This window comes from Megalops cyprinoides, chromosome 3 (assembly GCF_013368585.1).
Source record: "Megalops cyprinoides isolate fMegCyp1 chromosome 3, fMegCyp1.pri, whole genome shotgun sequence".
NCBI lineage: Eukaryota > Metazoa > Chordata > Actinopteri > Elopiformes > Megalopidae > Megalops > Megalops cyprinoides.
Window position 1 is genome coordinate 19,939,923 of NC_050585.1, and position 14,154 is coordinate 19,954,076.

Genomic DNA, 14,154 nt, shown 5'->3' on the forward strand with positions numbered 1-14,154 from the left:
GCCACCATGCCAAAACATCTACGTTTTTAAAAGGAGAGTCTAAGTTCAGAGTGTTGAAACTCTAGTTTGGCTTAAATGTCTTAAATGTTTTTAAAAAATGCACAAAGGTATTCAGAATGTGAAACTGTGTTTGCCTGAACCCAATACCAGGTCTACAGCACCAGACCCAGTATTTGTAGCACCAGACTTCATACCAGCCCTTCAGTAGCAGACCAAGTACCAGACCACAGCCTGGTCCAGCAGGTACTGGGCAGGCACTGGAAGTCTGGCCTACTCTGACAGCCAGCACAGGGGGACAGCTGGCGAGCCGGAGCATGGTGCTGTCACATCACCGCGTGGGGGATTAGGCGGCTGTGAGTGATTGGGAGAGACAGCGGCCTGTGCATTATGAGGCCGTGCAGCAGATTTCTCCTGCCCGTTTTAGACACGCTAATCTGGATTAAGGGCCGCGGTCTGCCAGTGGTGACGCCGGCTGGTCCTCCCTCGCCAACCCCCCTCCCCACCCCCTCCCAAGCTCTGAGGCTTCACTGTGACCCCTGTCCCTTCACACCTTTACCTGCTTCTCCCTCTCGTACACTTAACCCCCCCAAACCCCGCCCATTGGAGTCTGACGCTGTCTGCCTGCTCCTTCCATTTCCATTCTCCTTCACCACACCTGCCACCTCCCTCTCCACCTATCCAGCACCTGGCAGCACTCTTGGCCTGCTGTTGTACCCCTCCTTCTGTACGCCTCCTTTGCTGTGATCACCCTCTCTGCCCCATTTTCCCTCAGTCCTCACCTTAGACCCCCTGCCCATGATAAATGGTGCAGACATACGTATGATGGAATAAACACATTGAGTGGAAGCACCCCCCACTGTGAGCCCTGGTGCTCCAGAGCCGGCGGGCAGACTGTTGTGTCTCTCTTCGCCAGGTGAGCACAGTGTGCTGTGTCCAGATTAGGAGTGCTAGCATGCTTTTAGCCAAAATTTGGGAACAGGGACAACCTGCCACAGCTGCCATTCTGTCCCTTTTGTGCTGCTGCATCAGGGTCTGTGTGGGTCAGGGTGTGTCTGGGTTTCGTCTTTGTTGAGGACAGCATGTCTGTGTAACACAGCAGGTACATTGATTGGTGCCGGGTGTATGTGTATGTGTGAGCGTGTGTGTGTGTGTGTGTGTGTGTGTGTGCTGCCACGTCACTGTTACAGCCTTGTTATTGTAATGTAACAGGCTGAGTAAGATTCTGAACAGTGTGTGTGCTAATTAGTGACATTCTTCAGAGTTAAACCCTCAGTTCACAATGAGAGAACTATTGTGAAGGTTTGTGTGTTGCGTCATATTTAAAGGGTTTCTGGGTTTGTGTTTATTTCAAATCCTTTCTCCTTGTTTTTGCAAGGTAAGAGTTTAGGTTTCTTCAAGTATATTACCTTACAAATCAAACCTTCTCATAACTCACAGAAAACTGATCATCTCCAGAAGCACTTTTTGCATAGTACCAGATGAGAGGACATCTCTGTAGCCACACGACATGTCATTATCTGACAATACAGAGAAGCTGTTAGAACAAATTTCAGTCGGGAAATATAAGCAGTATCTGTGACGGTGTATGTGCGTGTGACAGTGTGTGTAACTTTGTGTATCCATCTGCCTGTGTGGAGAGTGTGTGCGTGACAGCTTGCATGTGTGTGACCGTGTGTGTATGTGTGTGTGTGCATGCATCTGCATCAGTGTGTGTGCCAGCGTGGCACGTGGCCGCGTGTGTCTGGGGATTAGAAGGGGGTCAGTCCTGTTTGCTGACACCCTAAATTGCTACTGCACCTGCATTGCTATCTGCTGCCATATGGGACAGTGAGAGAGGCCCCCATTAGTGTCCCATCGCCCCACTCTGCAGCCCACCCGCACAGTCACACTCACTTCATCACCACCATCACACACACATGCATACACACACAACCCCGGTCGACTCTGACCCTGCTGTGCTGGAATGAGCTTCCCAGCGGAGTCACTGACCATTTCCCCCTGCAGACTGAATCTTGGCCTCCTTACCTAGCTATTACAAATCTGTTGTTTTCCTCTGTATTACTGTAGGGTATTATTGCAGTTGACGTTGAAATATTTACATTGTGGCTCTTCTATATTCATGATGGCACTGATTACTACAGCACTGTGTGTACATGTATGTATTAGCCTTGGCCTGTAGTGTTCCATGCTGTTGATCATGTGAAATTATTATATGAACTTTTTAATACTGGATTTAAAAGGCACTCTAGATAAGAGCCCCTGCTAAGTGGCTAAAGTTAATGTAAATGTGAAACACATCCACAGCCTCTCCACAGCAATGCCAATTTGAACTCGTGCACACACAGATACACACACACAGGTGAAGAGATACCCTCACCAGCACACTAAGGCCAGTACACTAGGATACAAGCCCAAGACTCTCATACTTCCTTAGCAACCAAAAATGGTGACACCAAACAAGGAGAGCAGGTGCTCAACATTCTCTCAACATTGTTGTGATATTGCAGCAACATCACACTGTTTGTGTTGGAATGGCCTTCTCATTCTTGGCATCCCATATATATTCACCTCCAAAAAGGAAGGACCAAGGATTCAAAATATACATAAAAGAAACATTTCTGAAATCTAAAAGGTGTAACAAATGGAATTCATTTCAGAAAGGGTGTTTCTGAGATCTGATTCAAATATGTTACAGAAACTAAAACTGAAACACTTTGCTACCTGTCGAGACAAGTGTTTGCCAAGGTTCCCATCCACATGCTCCTGCCCCAGCTGTGTTTTGGACATGCTGTTGGGTTTGTAACTGAAACAGATTGTCAGTGTTTTACCATCAGTTGTCACTGCTACATTAAAAAGATTCAAATAACATTATTGGCATTTAGCAGACACTTTTACATCAATTACAATGTTATCCACATATATAGCTGGATATTTACTGAGGCAATTTGGGGTTAAGTACCTTGTCCAAGGGTACAACAGCGGAGATACAACAGAGTTACACTGGAAACCGTGCAAAGGTTTCTGTTTTCACAAAAACAGGATCTGTATTTGCTATGCAGTTTAGGCAGTGCCTAAATATATATATTTCTATCATTTAGAAAATTATTTTGGCCACATTAAGCACAGTAAGCAATGAATTAATCTAAATACAGTTTGGATGAATCAGTAAATATTATCAGCTGAATCTGGATGCAAATCTTGTGTAATGACAGAAAAGGCTACAATTGGATTTGTGGGCACATTTATAGTTAGGGTTACAATTAAGAGCAGTGACAATTATTCAGGTAAGATATCATTCAGCTAAGATGTCATTGCCTTGACCAAAAAACAGTTTCATTGGTATATGTAACCGCCACATGAATTCTGTATAAAACAGTCACATGGTACTTTTTGGCACACAAGTAAATTAATCATGTAATATTTCATTGTTCTTTTTTGCCAAAAGACAAAGCTGCAAGTTATAATAGTTAAAAATAAAAATAAGCAGAATTTACTGCCTGTTCAATAAATAAACAAATATTTCAAAACTGAGATGGATATTGACAAAATGAATGGCAACTCAATAATTTGAACTGTAATATTTAAACATAATACTGTGTAATTCTGAGCAAATGTGGAGACCAGGTGCTGGCACATACATTGTCTGAATGCCACACTTGAGTCAGCATCATTTTTAACATGAACAACATCACTGACAGCTTCTGCTTAAAGTCTCCTCAGGTACCAGAGACCATGGTACCATGTCTCTCTCCCAAAAGAGAAGCTCCCTGAGAGTTCACACAAAGCACACACTTACAAACACACACACACATACAAACACACACACACACACACACACACACACACACACACACACATACAAACACACACACACACACAAACACACACACACACACACACACACATACATACACACATACACACACACACACACACACACACACACACACACACTCACACACACACACACACAAGCCAGTAAACACTAGGAAGTTACTAACATACAGAAAGAAAGAGGCCAGAGCCCCTCATCAGTGGCAAAGGGCCACTGCCCTGTGATGTCACCACCAGCAGGTTATACTCCCCTTCTCTGCCCCGCCCCCCCCTACCTGTCTCCGCCTGCTCTTTTCCATTAACTATCCTGCCTTCATTATCGTCCTTGAGCTGCAATCTCATGGCAGGATCCCAGAAGGCCCAGCCTGCCAGCCAGAACCAGCAGTCCATGCTTCATTTTATATGTCCATGTTTCCACAGGTCACGAGGGCCATTCTCTTACGACCCCCCCCCCACCCCCACCCTAAGGTGAACCCCTTGTTTTTCTTCTTAAATGCTGCCCCTCTGTCTCCCCGCGGATCTCTTGTTCATGTCCGCCTGGGTGCAGTTCTGTTCTCCCTCTGGGCCAGCGATTCATTCCCTCTATCCTCCCTTCCTCTGCCACACTGACGTGAAATCTCTCTTTCCTCCCTTTATCCCGAGGTAAGATACTTACTTTTCAGATAAAGCATATTATGATAAATCGGCTAAACTCTGTGTGTGTTTGTGTGTGTGTGTGTGTGTGTTCATGTACAGTATGTGCGTGTGTGGGGAGGGGTGTGTGTGTGTGTGAGAAATAAATTCTCCATCGGTTTGCGTGTATGTGGTACTATATGAGCAGGTCTCTGGGTGAGTCTTTGTGTTTGTCTGAGTGGCCTGACGTGCAGGCATCACTTTGTGTGGACCACTGGCATTGATGCGGAGGCAAATCAATCTGCCACCTTGATGAGGATGTGTCCCCGATGCTGTGGGGACCCCGAAAGAGAGAGGCGTCTGCATCCTCCTGCCTCTGCCTTCTCTCACATATTCACTGGCACACTTGCTAGGCATTCTCCAAATCACTCCGGGTTTACCACGTCAGAGTGCAGCAATTCAACGGCCTTCCAATGCTTGTGTGTTGACTAGGCTTTACTGTCATTTTCCCATAGTTGCACTGGAACATGTCCACCTCAGCAAAACACTGAAAAATACTTTGCAGTCATGTCAAAACTGTTTTTTCACAGTTTTAGAGAGTGAGGGTCTCATGGTGGGAATATAGTGATGTTTATCTGAAATGTGAATGAATATTTATATACAATAATTAGTCCTTACGTTTTTTTATTAAGGTAACCCCACACTGACTCTGAAACAAAAGTTTTTTATTATTATAATTGGAAATGAAGTATAATGTAAACATGTTTGTTACGTATCTAGCTCTGTCATGCACTGATGATCGTTCTACTGGATGGTGCTTCATTCATGACCTGAAGGGTTTATAAAAATCAATACATTGGTTGATAGTCGATGCTTATCATAGTGCCAGTGGTTGCATTTCTGTTTGTATTTCTGTGTGTACGTGTGTGCATGTGTGTTTATGTATGTGTGTGAGTGGGTGGGTGGGTGGATTAGACACAATAAGCCTCTTATGTTATGGCTGCAGCCTTGATTTTGTGCTGTGTGCTGGGTCCTAGTGTTACAGAACTACATCTCAAATGGGAATTTGAGACTTAGGAACAAAAACAATAATGATGACAATTTTTATTATTACTATTATTATTACTATTACTATTATTATTATTATTATTATTATTATTATTAGTGTGTAGTAGTAGTAGTAGTAGTAGTGGTACTAGTACTAGTAGCAGTATTAGTATTAGTATTAATGCATGTGAAATGAAAGAGTTCCCAACAAAATGACCTAATAATGTGCAATTAATAACCGCTAATACGGTGAATAATTCAGTTGGGTTCCTTTACAAAACGTATTTACACCATTATTATCCAAGACACATTATTAAGCGTAAGGCTACGAACAGAAATGTTTAAAATGGACGTGAATAAAACCTTGCTCTGTGATACGAATAATAGCTGTTTGTGTTATATATATTTAAAGAAGTACGCCTAGTTGCACTCTAGGATTGGAAAGCCATAAAAAACACTCTTTGGGGAAATTTCGGCACAAAAACCGATTATAGCCTACAACCTTCCAACGAGTACTGTAGGCTTCAGATAACGCCAATAAATTGACAAAAGAGTTATTTCTTTTAGAAAGACCAAGACAAGGCAAAAATGACAATCAAAAATAATTTTAAGAAAGTCGATTTTAACGTATATAATCAAATGATTCTCGCTTTCATTGTGTAGGTGGTTAAGCTATTCAGCAGGAAACTGTAAATAAGTAAAAACACAATCAAAACGAGAAAGAATACAGAACACTTATAAATGAAAGATGAACTGAAAAAACCAAAGCACAAAACCCCATATTCAATATTCAGTGCGGAACGTCTGAATTGCTTAGATTTCAACTACACGAATCAACAGTAAAAGCACAGATTTGCTCTGGATAGAATTACTTGAGAGTATAACAGCATGCCAAGATGCATGCAAAAGATACACCTATTTCTCATTACGGTGTTCATAAACCCGCTTTCGATAAATTGATTTAAATTTATGGTCAAGAGCAAAATTTATTTTGATCATTAATTTGGGAAATATGCCTATTTGTCGTATTTCATAACAGCACAGAAAAACAATAATGACAATAAAGAAACGATTATTGTTGTGGTTATTACCATGCGATTACAGGCATTATTGTGAAACTAATGGGCCTGCAGATTAAGTGCATTTTCTCTTATGTCAATACTTAAACAAACACATACAGATCTAGTGAAATAACACAGGGCTAATATTTTTAGTCGTCCTGAAAATATTACAAAATTTTATGTGTAAATAACATCACTAGCCTAAAATACCCCAAGAGAAGTCTAAGATCGATCTTGTCAAATTTTTCGTTTGTACTGTAATATTGAGCAGATTCAAAGCAAATGACGTCCGAAACCAAACCCATGTTGAAATTTAAAAGCAGCAATGAGGGATATTTTCATTTGATGCTGATAATATTAAGTGTAAAACATGTGTAAATTATACATAATGTAATGTAATTACAAATAAAAATCGTTTAGACAGGATTAATGCAATAAGATAAACTACAATTACGAGCAAAATTAATACTTTTCCATGTCAATAATTTTACTTTCAATACAAAATCAGCAACAACAACAACAATAATAAAATAATAACATAGCTCTGAAAGGAAAACAGAAGCGGAGAGTCCTGGGGATTTGGGATTTTACTGAAAACAAGGCAGTTTTTGTGTACTTGTAATCCTCCAGGCCAGAGTAAGAGCTCGCGCCGATTCGCGCCGACCAGCTGTGTATTTTGCAAGAGCAGAATATGAACATTCTTCAGACAAGTTAAGATTAAAGATTTTGCTACACGCCTCTTTGTTCTTAGTTAAGTAACTTTGTTCTTAGTTGAATAACTAACTGTGAAGTGGAAGTTGCTCATACCTCAACTACTTTTTTCCGTTTTTTGGTCGCATACAAAAGCAAAAGTGTCTTTATCGTGGAAAACCTAAGGACACACAGGTGACGAAGAAAAGAGAATGTAGCTTTTCTTTCTTAATTATTATTACTGTGTGTTACAGATGTATTACAGACATTATTGGCATTTAGCAACAAACATGTACACGTTTGTAGCACTTCACTAAAATGCCCTATGACAAATACATTTGATTGACTAAGCAAATGCATAAGCACCTTTAACCAGGTCAACGAATATGGGGAAACCAAAAACATCTTTCCGTACAAATCTGTCTGTCATCACAGAGTGATGACGTCCCCCGTTAGTCAATCATCCAATGTACTTTTGGGCATGACTTTATATCCTAACCTTCTGTGCCCTGCCGTGCGGAGTAATTTCACCTCCAGGTCTACTTCCTCCAGTCCTACTTGACCCTGTGCGGTGTGGTCTGTCACAGCGGCTACCACCTGCCGTTGCAGTCTCCGGGTAAATGGGCTAATTCCGTGTGTCAATGTCACTGGTCGTGTACAGCCATATGCCCAAAATAAACAAATCAATGAAGTTTGTTTTTAAACCGTTTCCCGGGGAAAAAAATCCGTCCGGTTTTGAGACGTTTACCTTTTTCATGAAGACTTCCCAAACCAAATAGCCTGTATATTCATTACAACGATTTCAGTTAGAATATTCACAATGAGGTGATAGATTGAATAAACTTCAAAATCAAAATCACTGATTTTAATTACATTTTAAATTAGAACTTTGATATCAAAAGTAAATTATGTGTAATTCTGTGTAATTTCTCTGTCGAAAAATAAGGCAAAAATACAAAAAGTAAAAGCTGTTTTTTTTTAGCATCATCCAGCAACGTAATGTTACAATGTGTTAACTTACTTTAATATATTTGGTAAAATAGCCTGAATAAGAATAAGCAACTCCTTACAGTATGTAGAATGGGAAAATAATGGTTTGAAGGAATTCAGTCACCTTTCTTGTTACTGCAGATAGAAATAGAAACATTTAGAAATATTTTGCCACATATAAATATTTTGCGCCCATGTTAGGGTCTTTGTACAATGTCACTGTATATCTGTGTATCTCTCTCTTGCGCACGCATCTGAGTAAACAGTATGTAAAATATACCTTGCTGTGTTTTACTGGTGATGACGGATGGCGAGAGGACGGTAAAGATGACGAAAAGGAGACGTGCGTGCGTGTGTATGTGTGTATCAGAAGGGGGGGGGGGGGGGGGGGGGGCGTGGGGCGTGGGAGGGGCTCACACCTTGTCCCTAATTAGCCAACCCTTCCATGATGAGCGCAGTCCAGAGGTCCCGACTCACCGACACTTGTAGACGGCGAAGCGTCTTAACGCACTCAGAGACAAGAGTCAAGCGCCTCTGGAAAGCTTTCATTAGCCTCTCCCTACCTTAGACGCGCATTCCGGGAACCCAAGGGCCCAATCCAAGAGCGCGCACTAAGCATTAGGTAAAGTGCAAGCAGTTCTGTGAGTTGTTAATATTGACTGTCGACGTGTGGAACAGGGAGCGCGGAAGGGAGAAGAGAAGAATAACAGCAGATAACTTGACTGATCACCTGGCTCGGACACTTCCACAGGTGTCCGCTGAATCGCTGTGAGGGGGATATAGGTGCGTTGCACCCGGTCTCTCCCGACTGGACAGCCTCGCCGCATCTCGTGACAGAAGGGGCGCGTGAGGCTGCAACAACAACAACAGCAGCAGAGAAGGAGGGAGACTGTGAGGGAGACTCCCCCACAAATAAGAGAAGGGAGACCCATCCCCTGTCCGTCTGTCTCTGCACGAGGGAGTGAGAGAGGGAGTTTAAAACCGGCACAGGCATGATGTCCTACATAAAGCAGCCTCATTACGCCGTGAACGGGTTAACTCTGTCCGGCCCGGGCATGGACCTGCTACATTCAGCCGTCGGCTATCCGAGTGAGTATTTTTTTCCACATCCTTGTCAGGTCGTTATATTGTATTATTATTGTTATGTATTTCTGGCTGTGGTTTATGTACAGTATCAGAACGGTTGCAAAGTGATTCGTTCAGGAAAGAACAAAGCAGAATTCACTTTTTAAATGGATGTACTCATAATGGGTTTTAAAAAAACTATCATCATTATCAATACGATGTCGATGGGTATTTACGTTTAATGCACGGTCCGTAAGTTACAGAAGTGCGTGATGTGTGGGCGGCTTCTGAGCTCACCGACCACGAAAAACGCCACTGACTCCCCTCAGTTCAGCTTGCAAAAGTAAAACTTAAGTTTTCTGTAGGGCACACGTTTTAGTCCTGTGCTTGCGTCTTTTTTTTAAAGCGACATTACGGTCCTCCTATATTTCGTTAAAATCTGCTCTCATTTTTACCGTTTAGAAATAACATGGTATAGGCTACGCATGGCGCTGTGTTTCTTTAATTTAAATCTGTGGAAATACGGAACGATATGGGGTATCTTTATTTGTTTCTGCTCTGTATTTTTTCGAAGAACATTATGAGAATTATCCTCTGACTTTTTAAACAATTTAACATTTCCAAATTCGTGTTAGCACGTTACACTGCAAAACAGCCGTCGAGTACATGAAGCGAAATCATGTTGGTCAAACTACAGGGTACCGTTCCTTTATCCTACAAACCGCAGTTCTATATTGAGATTACCTTTACATTTCAGATCTGAGGGAAAAAAAAACATGTGGCAACCTTCTACTCCATTTTTAATTTTCGTGTTAGAAAAATGTTTACACTGTGTAGCATCGACCGCAACTTTAGCACCGTGGTGATCAAAGCGATACGAGACAAACTTGTTTTCTTTGGTAATTTGTTTTCTTATAATGATACTAGTAAAAACAATTATTACTATTAGATTAAGTTACATCAGCTATTATTATTATTATTGTTATTATTATTATTATTATTATTATTATTATTATTATTATTATTGTCGTTGTTGTTGTTCATTGTCTGACATACTAATGAATAATTATTACAATCGGACAAATAATAGCAAAAACGTAAGTCAATATTAGATTGAGGTACTGATGCGGAGAAAATTAAATAAAACAATGACGTGAAGGTACTTTCCATTTCCATTTCGGCTAACGTCGAAAAGTCAGTTGAATCGCTAGAATGTATTTACACAGTCACAGCACATACCTGAACGGGACTTATAACCGATATTAAAAGATCAAAAACATTCTACACATAGTGGATGCAGTAAATAGAAAAATACACACAATTATTAATTATTTAAAAATGCTTACACAAGCATTCAAAAATGTCTTAGCATTGTCTTTACTGTCATCATCAATAGCAAAAAGCATCATCATTAAGAACAGCAGTAATGTAATATTGCTCTCCCCTGCGCGTGGGTCCTAGTGGTTTCCAGTCTCAGATGCATTCACATATGTTCCATATTCACAGTTTGAAATTTCAAAAAATACCTTCATATTTGTGTGTATGATACATGTAGCTTATATTAGTCCAGAAATGATTGTTTAATTGTTTCAGTGGGATTCAGTCAGCGTCAGCAATGTCTGTTTCTTCACACCACGACTGCGTGCAGTAGCTTGTCTTTGGCCTTCAATCGAGTAGCAATGCACAACTGCGAAATGAATTAGGGGCTCCGTTCTTTTCTCACTCGCACAACATTTGTCATTAAAAAAGGCCACCACAGTCATAGTATTTATTGTGTAACAACAAATAACATTCCATAGAGTCTTTGGTCAGTTAGACTACATCTGAGCCTCAGTAATGATTCAGTCCAGCGTGTGTAACCTTAAGTCCAAGTAGAGTAATCAGGATGATTCATTGATACTATTAGTACTTGTAGCTACTGAAGCCAAGTAGCAAAGAAATAAACCTACTGTAGCAACACTGATGTTATGATTAAAGTTAAAATTTATTACCATGATAATTAGTACTTCCATACCACAATTACAATAGTATTTTACTTACTTAAGCTGCTATTACTACTACCACTACTAATGATACTCAATTGCATTTTATTCTCTTTACAATAAGCACCAAAGGATCTTTAATGTCCACAGTTTGTCAGGACCTCAACTGAACATCTTAACCAAATGACCATGCAGTGTCTTCCGTGTTGCATTGGTTGTCTTCTTGGTTCAAAAGGAAGACTGCCCCCTATTGGGCTACCAACACCATTTCCAGCAGTCATATCCTATTATATATCCTGTTTTAGTCAATGGTGTTTCCCACCTCTCCCCTCCCGGTCGCCATGTGGCTACCTCACTGCTGTGTGACTGCCTGAATTTCCCCAACATTTTGACTCCACTGGAGTAGAAATCCATCAGGCTCCACCCACAGATGAGTCTCTGAAGCAGACAAGAGTCTCAGATGTAAACAAGTGAAATGTGTAAATCGTGCCATTCATGAATCATTGCAGTTTTGCAGCCAAACTGTAATTTGGGAGCTATACAGCAGTACTACTACAACCCCAGTAATTTATACAGCAGTACTACAACCCCATAAGTAATTTAGTACTTTAAACATTAGTTCCACTATTATTACTTCTACTGTGACTGTTACTGATGTTTTTATCTGTAGTTTAACTCTCTAAGACCTGGATTCAGTCAAAACTTGTCCTTAACATTGATTCACAAATAAAACACATTTATAAATAAAACACAATTGATAATTAATTAATTTAATTAATTCAGATTGCTAAATTTGCTAAGCTATGACTGACAAATAAAAGTAACGCTTCAATGTGATTTCGAGTCAAAATTAGGGATCAGCAGTGATTGAATCAAGCCCTATGTAGCTGTGCTTGATTCAAGAAATGACAGAGTGAGAGAGTGCGAGAGAGAGGGGGCCAGGAGATTAATATCCAAGCGCTTCTCTCTCTGCTTCTCTCCCAGCGACTCCACGGAAACAGCGGCGGGAGAGGACCACCTTCACCCGCGCCCAGCTCGACATCCTGGAGGCGCTGTTCGCCAAGACGCGCTACCCCGACATCTTCATGAGGGAGGAGGTGGCGCTCAAGATCAACCTGCCCGAGTCCCGCGTGCAGGTGAGAGGGGCAGCCCTCCGACTGCACTCCCACGCTCGTACCAGCTGAGTTATCAGCACAGCACAGTCCACCATTACTCACAGGGGCTTCCACATCAAGGGCTATATTCCACCCAGTTAAAACACAAGACATAAATCCATCACAGACAGAGGTCCTCTCCACATTGTCCTGTTCACTGTGTGACTTCCTCACTGCTATATGACTGCTCAGTGTGGTTCACATGCCTTACTGGTTTTATCTTTGCTTGGCCACAAGCTCATCCCTAAAGCATATGATATTGTGGTGTCTACACATTAATTTATATTAATCCATGACCTTCACTCATTCATTTTGACATCATAGCTTGGCACGAGTGTATATGCAGCCCAGATTTAGACAGGGGTCTAGGTGGCCCAGTACTGCCGAAGCCTTTGCTAAACCAAGCAAACACCTGGCTGACCTGACTGGTCATACCTCTTAATGGCAATGTGGCCCTCTCAGTATGCCAACTGGCACCATTAAGAAAGGGAGCTGGATCCCCCCTCTAAATGACATCTGTACTCAGTGAAGTTCAACACACCACCAATGCAAAGCCTGTACACTTTACTTCTCTCTCAAAGCCATCCACTGTAACACTGTCTTGCTGTGTCCATCCCCCTTGGCCGCGGTGTGTGTAATGCCCTCTCCTCCGCAGGTGTGGTTCAAGAACCGCCGCGCCAAGTGCCGGCAGCAGCAACAGCAGAGCAGCGGGCAGTCCAAGCCCCGCCCACCCAAGAAGAAGGCCTCCCCCGCCCGGGAGCCGAGCTCCGAGCCTAACGGCAACACCAACGAGTCGTACAGCCCCGTGCCCCAGCACCCGGGCACCACCATCACCCCCGGAGCCAACACGGGCAGCGCGTCTGTGTCCATCTGGAGCCCCGCCTCCATCTCCCCGCTGCCGGACCCCCTCTCTGCCTCCACCACGCCCTGCATGCAGCGCTCCACCGCCTACCCCATGTCCTACAGCCAGGCCCCCGGCTACAGCCAGAGCTATGCCAGCTCCTCCTCCTACTTCACCGGCCTAGACTGCAGCTCCTACCTGTCCCCTATGCACTCGCAGCTCTCTGCCACTGGGGGCGCCCTCAGCCCCATCACCGGCTCCTCCATGGGCGGGCCCCTCAGCCAGTCCCCGGCCTCTCTCTCCTCGCAGGGCTACACCGCCGCCTCGCTGGGCTTCGGTGCCGTCGACTGCCTGGACTACAAAGACCAGGCCACCTGGAAGCTCAACTTCAACGCGGTGGATTGCCTGGACCACAAGGACCAGAACTCCTGGAAGTTCCAGGTTTTGTAGAGAAGACAGAACAAGAGGAGACAAGAAGAATAGTATGAAAGGAATAGGTAAGAAGATGAAGTAAAAAAATTCAGAAAGTTTTGCGAACTGCCCCCCTCCAAAATATGATTCATTCAGACCAAGAACTTATGATTGTCTTTTTTCTTTTTTTTTGTGATTGTCATCTCAGTGTGTTATTGCTAGTGGAAAGGTGTGGGAACGCAGACACAACCTGTGTGAAGCTTCCTTTTTTGTTTTTGATGGACAGTGCATAACAAATACTTGTGTTGTGTTGGAACAAAGTTTGGTGGTTTTCCCGTGTTTTTGTGAGAGAAGAGATAGGTCACAAAATGAAATTCAAAATAAGTCTTCAGTAAAAATCTATTTTTAAAGGATTTGACCTTTAAAATATGTTACACTATTTCATGATTATAAAAAAATCTACAATT

General features: G+C 42.4%; 1 protein-coding gene across 1 annotated transcript; it reads left to right on the plus strand.

Annotated features, from left to right (window-relative positions):
- The first annotated feature begins 9,226 nt into the window (after positions 1–9,226).
- Positions 9,227–13,726, plus strand: crx (cone-rod homeobox). The gene is made up of 3 exons (XM_036525086.1): positions 9,227–9,323; positions 12,266–12,417; positions 13,091–13,726. Exons 1-3 carry the CDS (start codon positions 9,227–9,229, stop codon positions 13,724–13,726), a joined length of 885 nt encoding a protein of 294 aa, XP_036380979.1.
- The last annotated feature ends 428 nt before the right edge of the window (positions 13,727–14,154 follow it).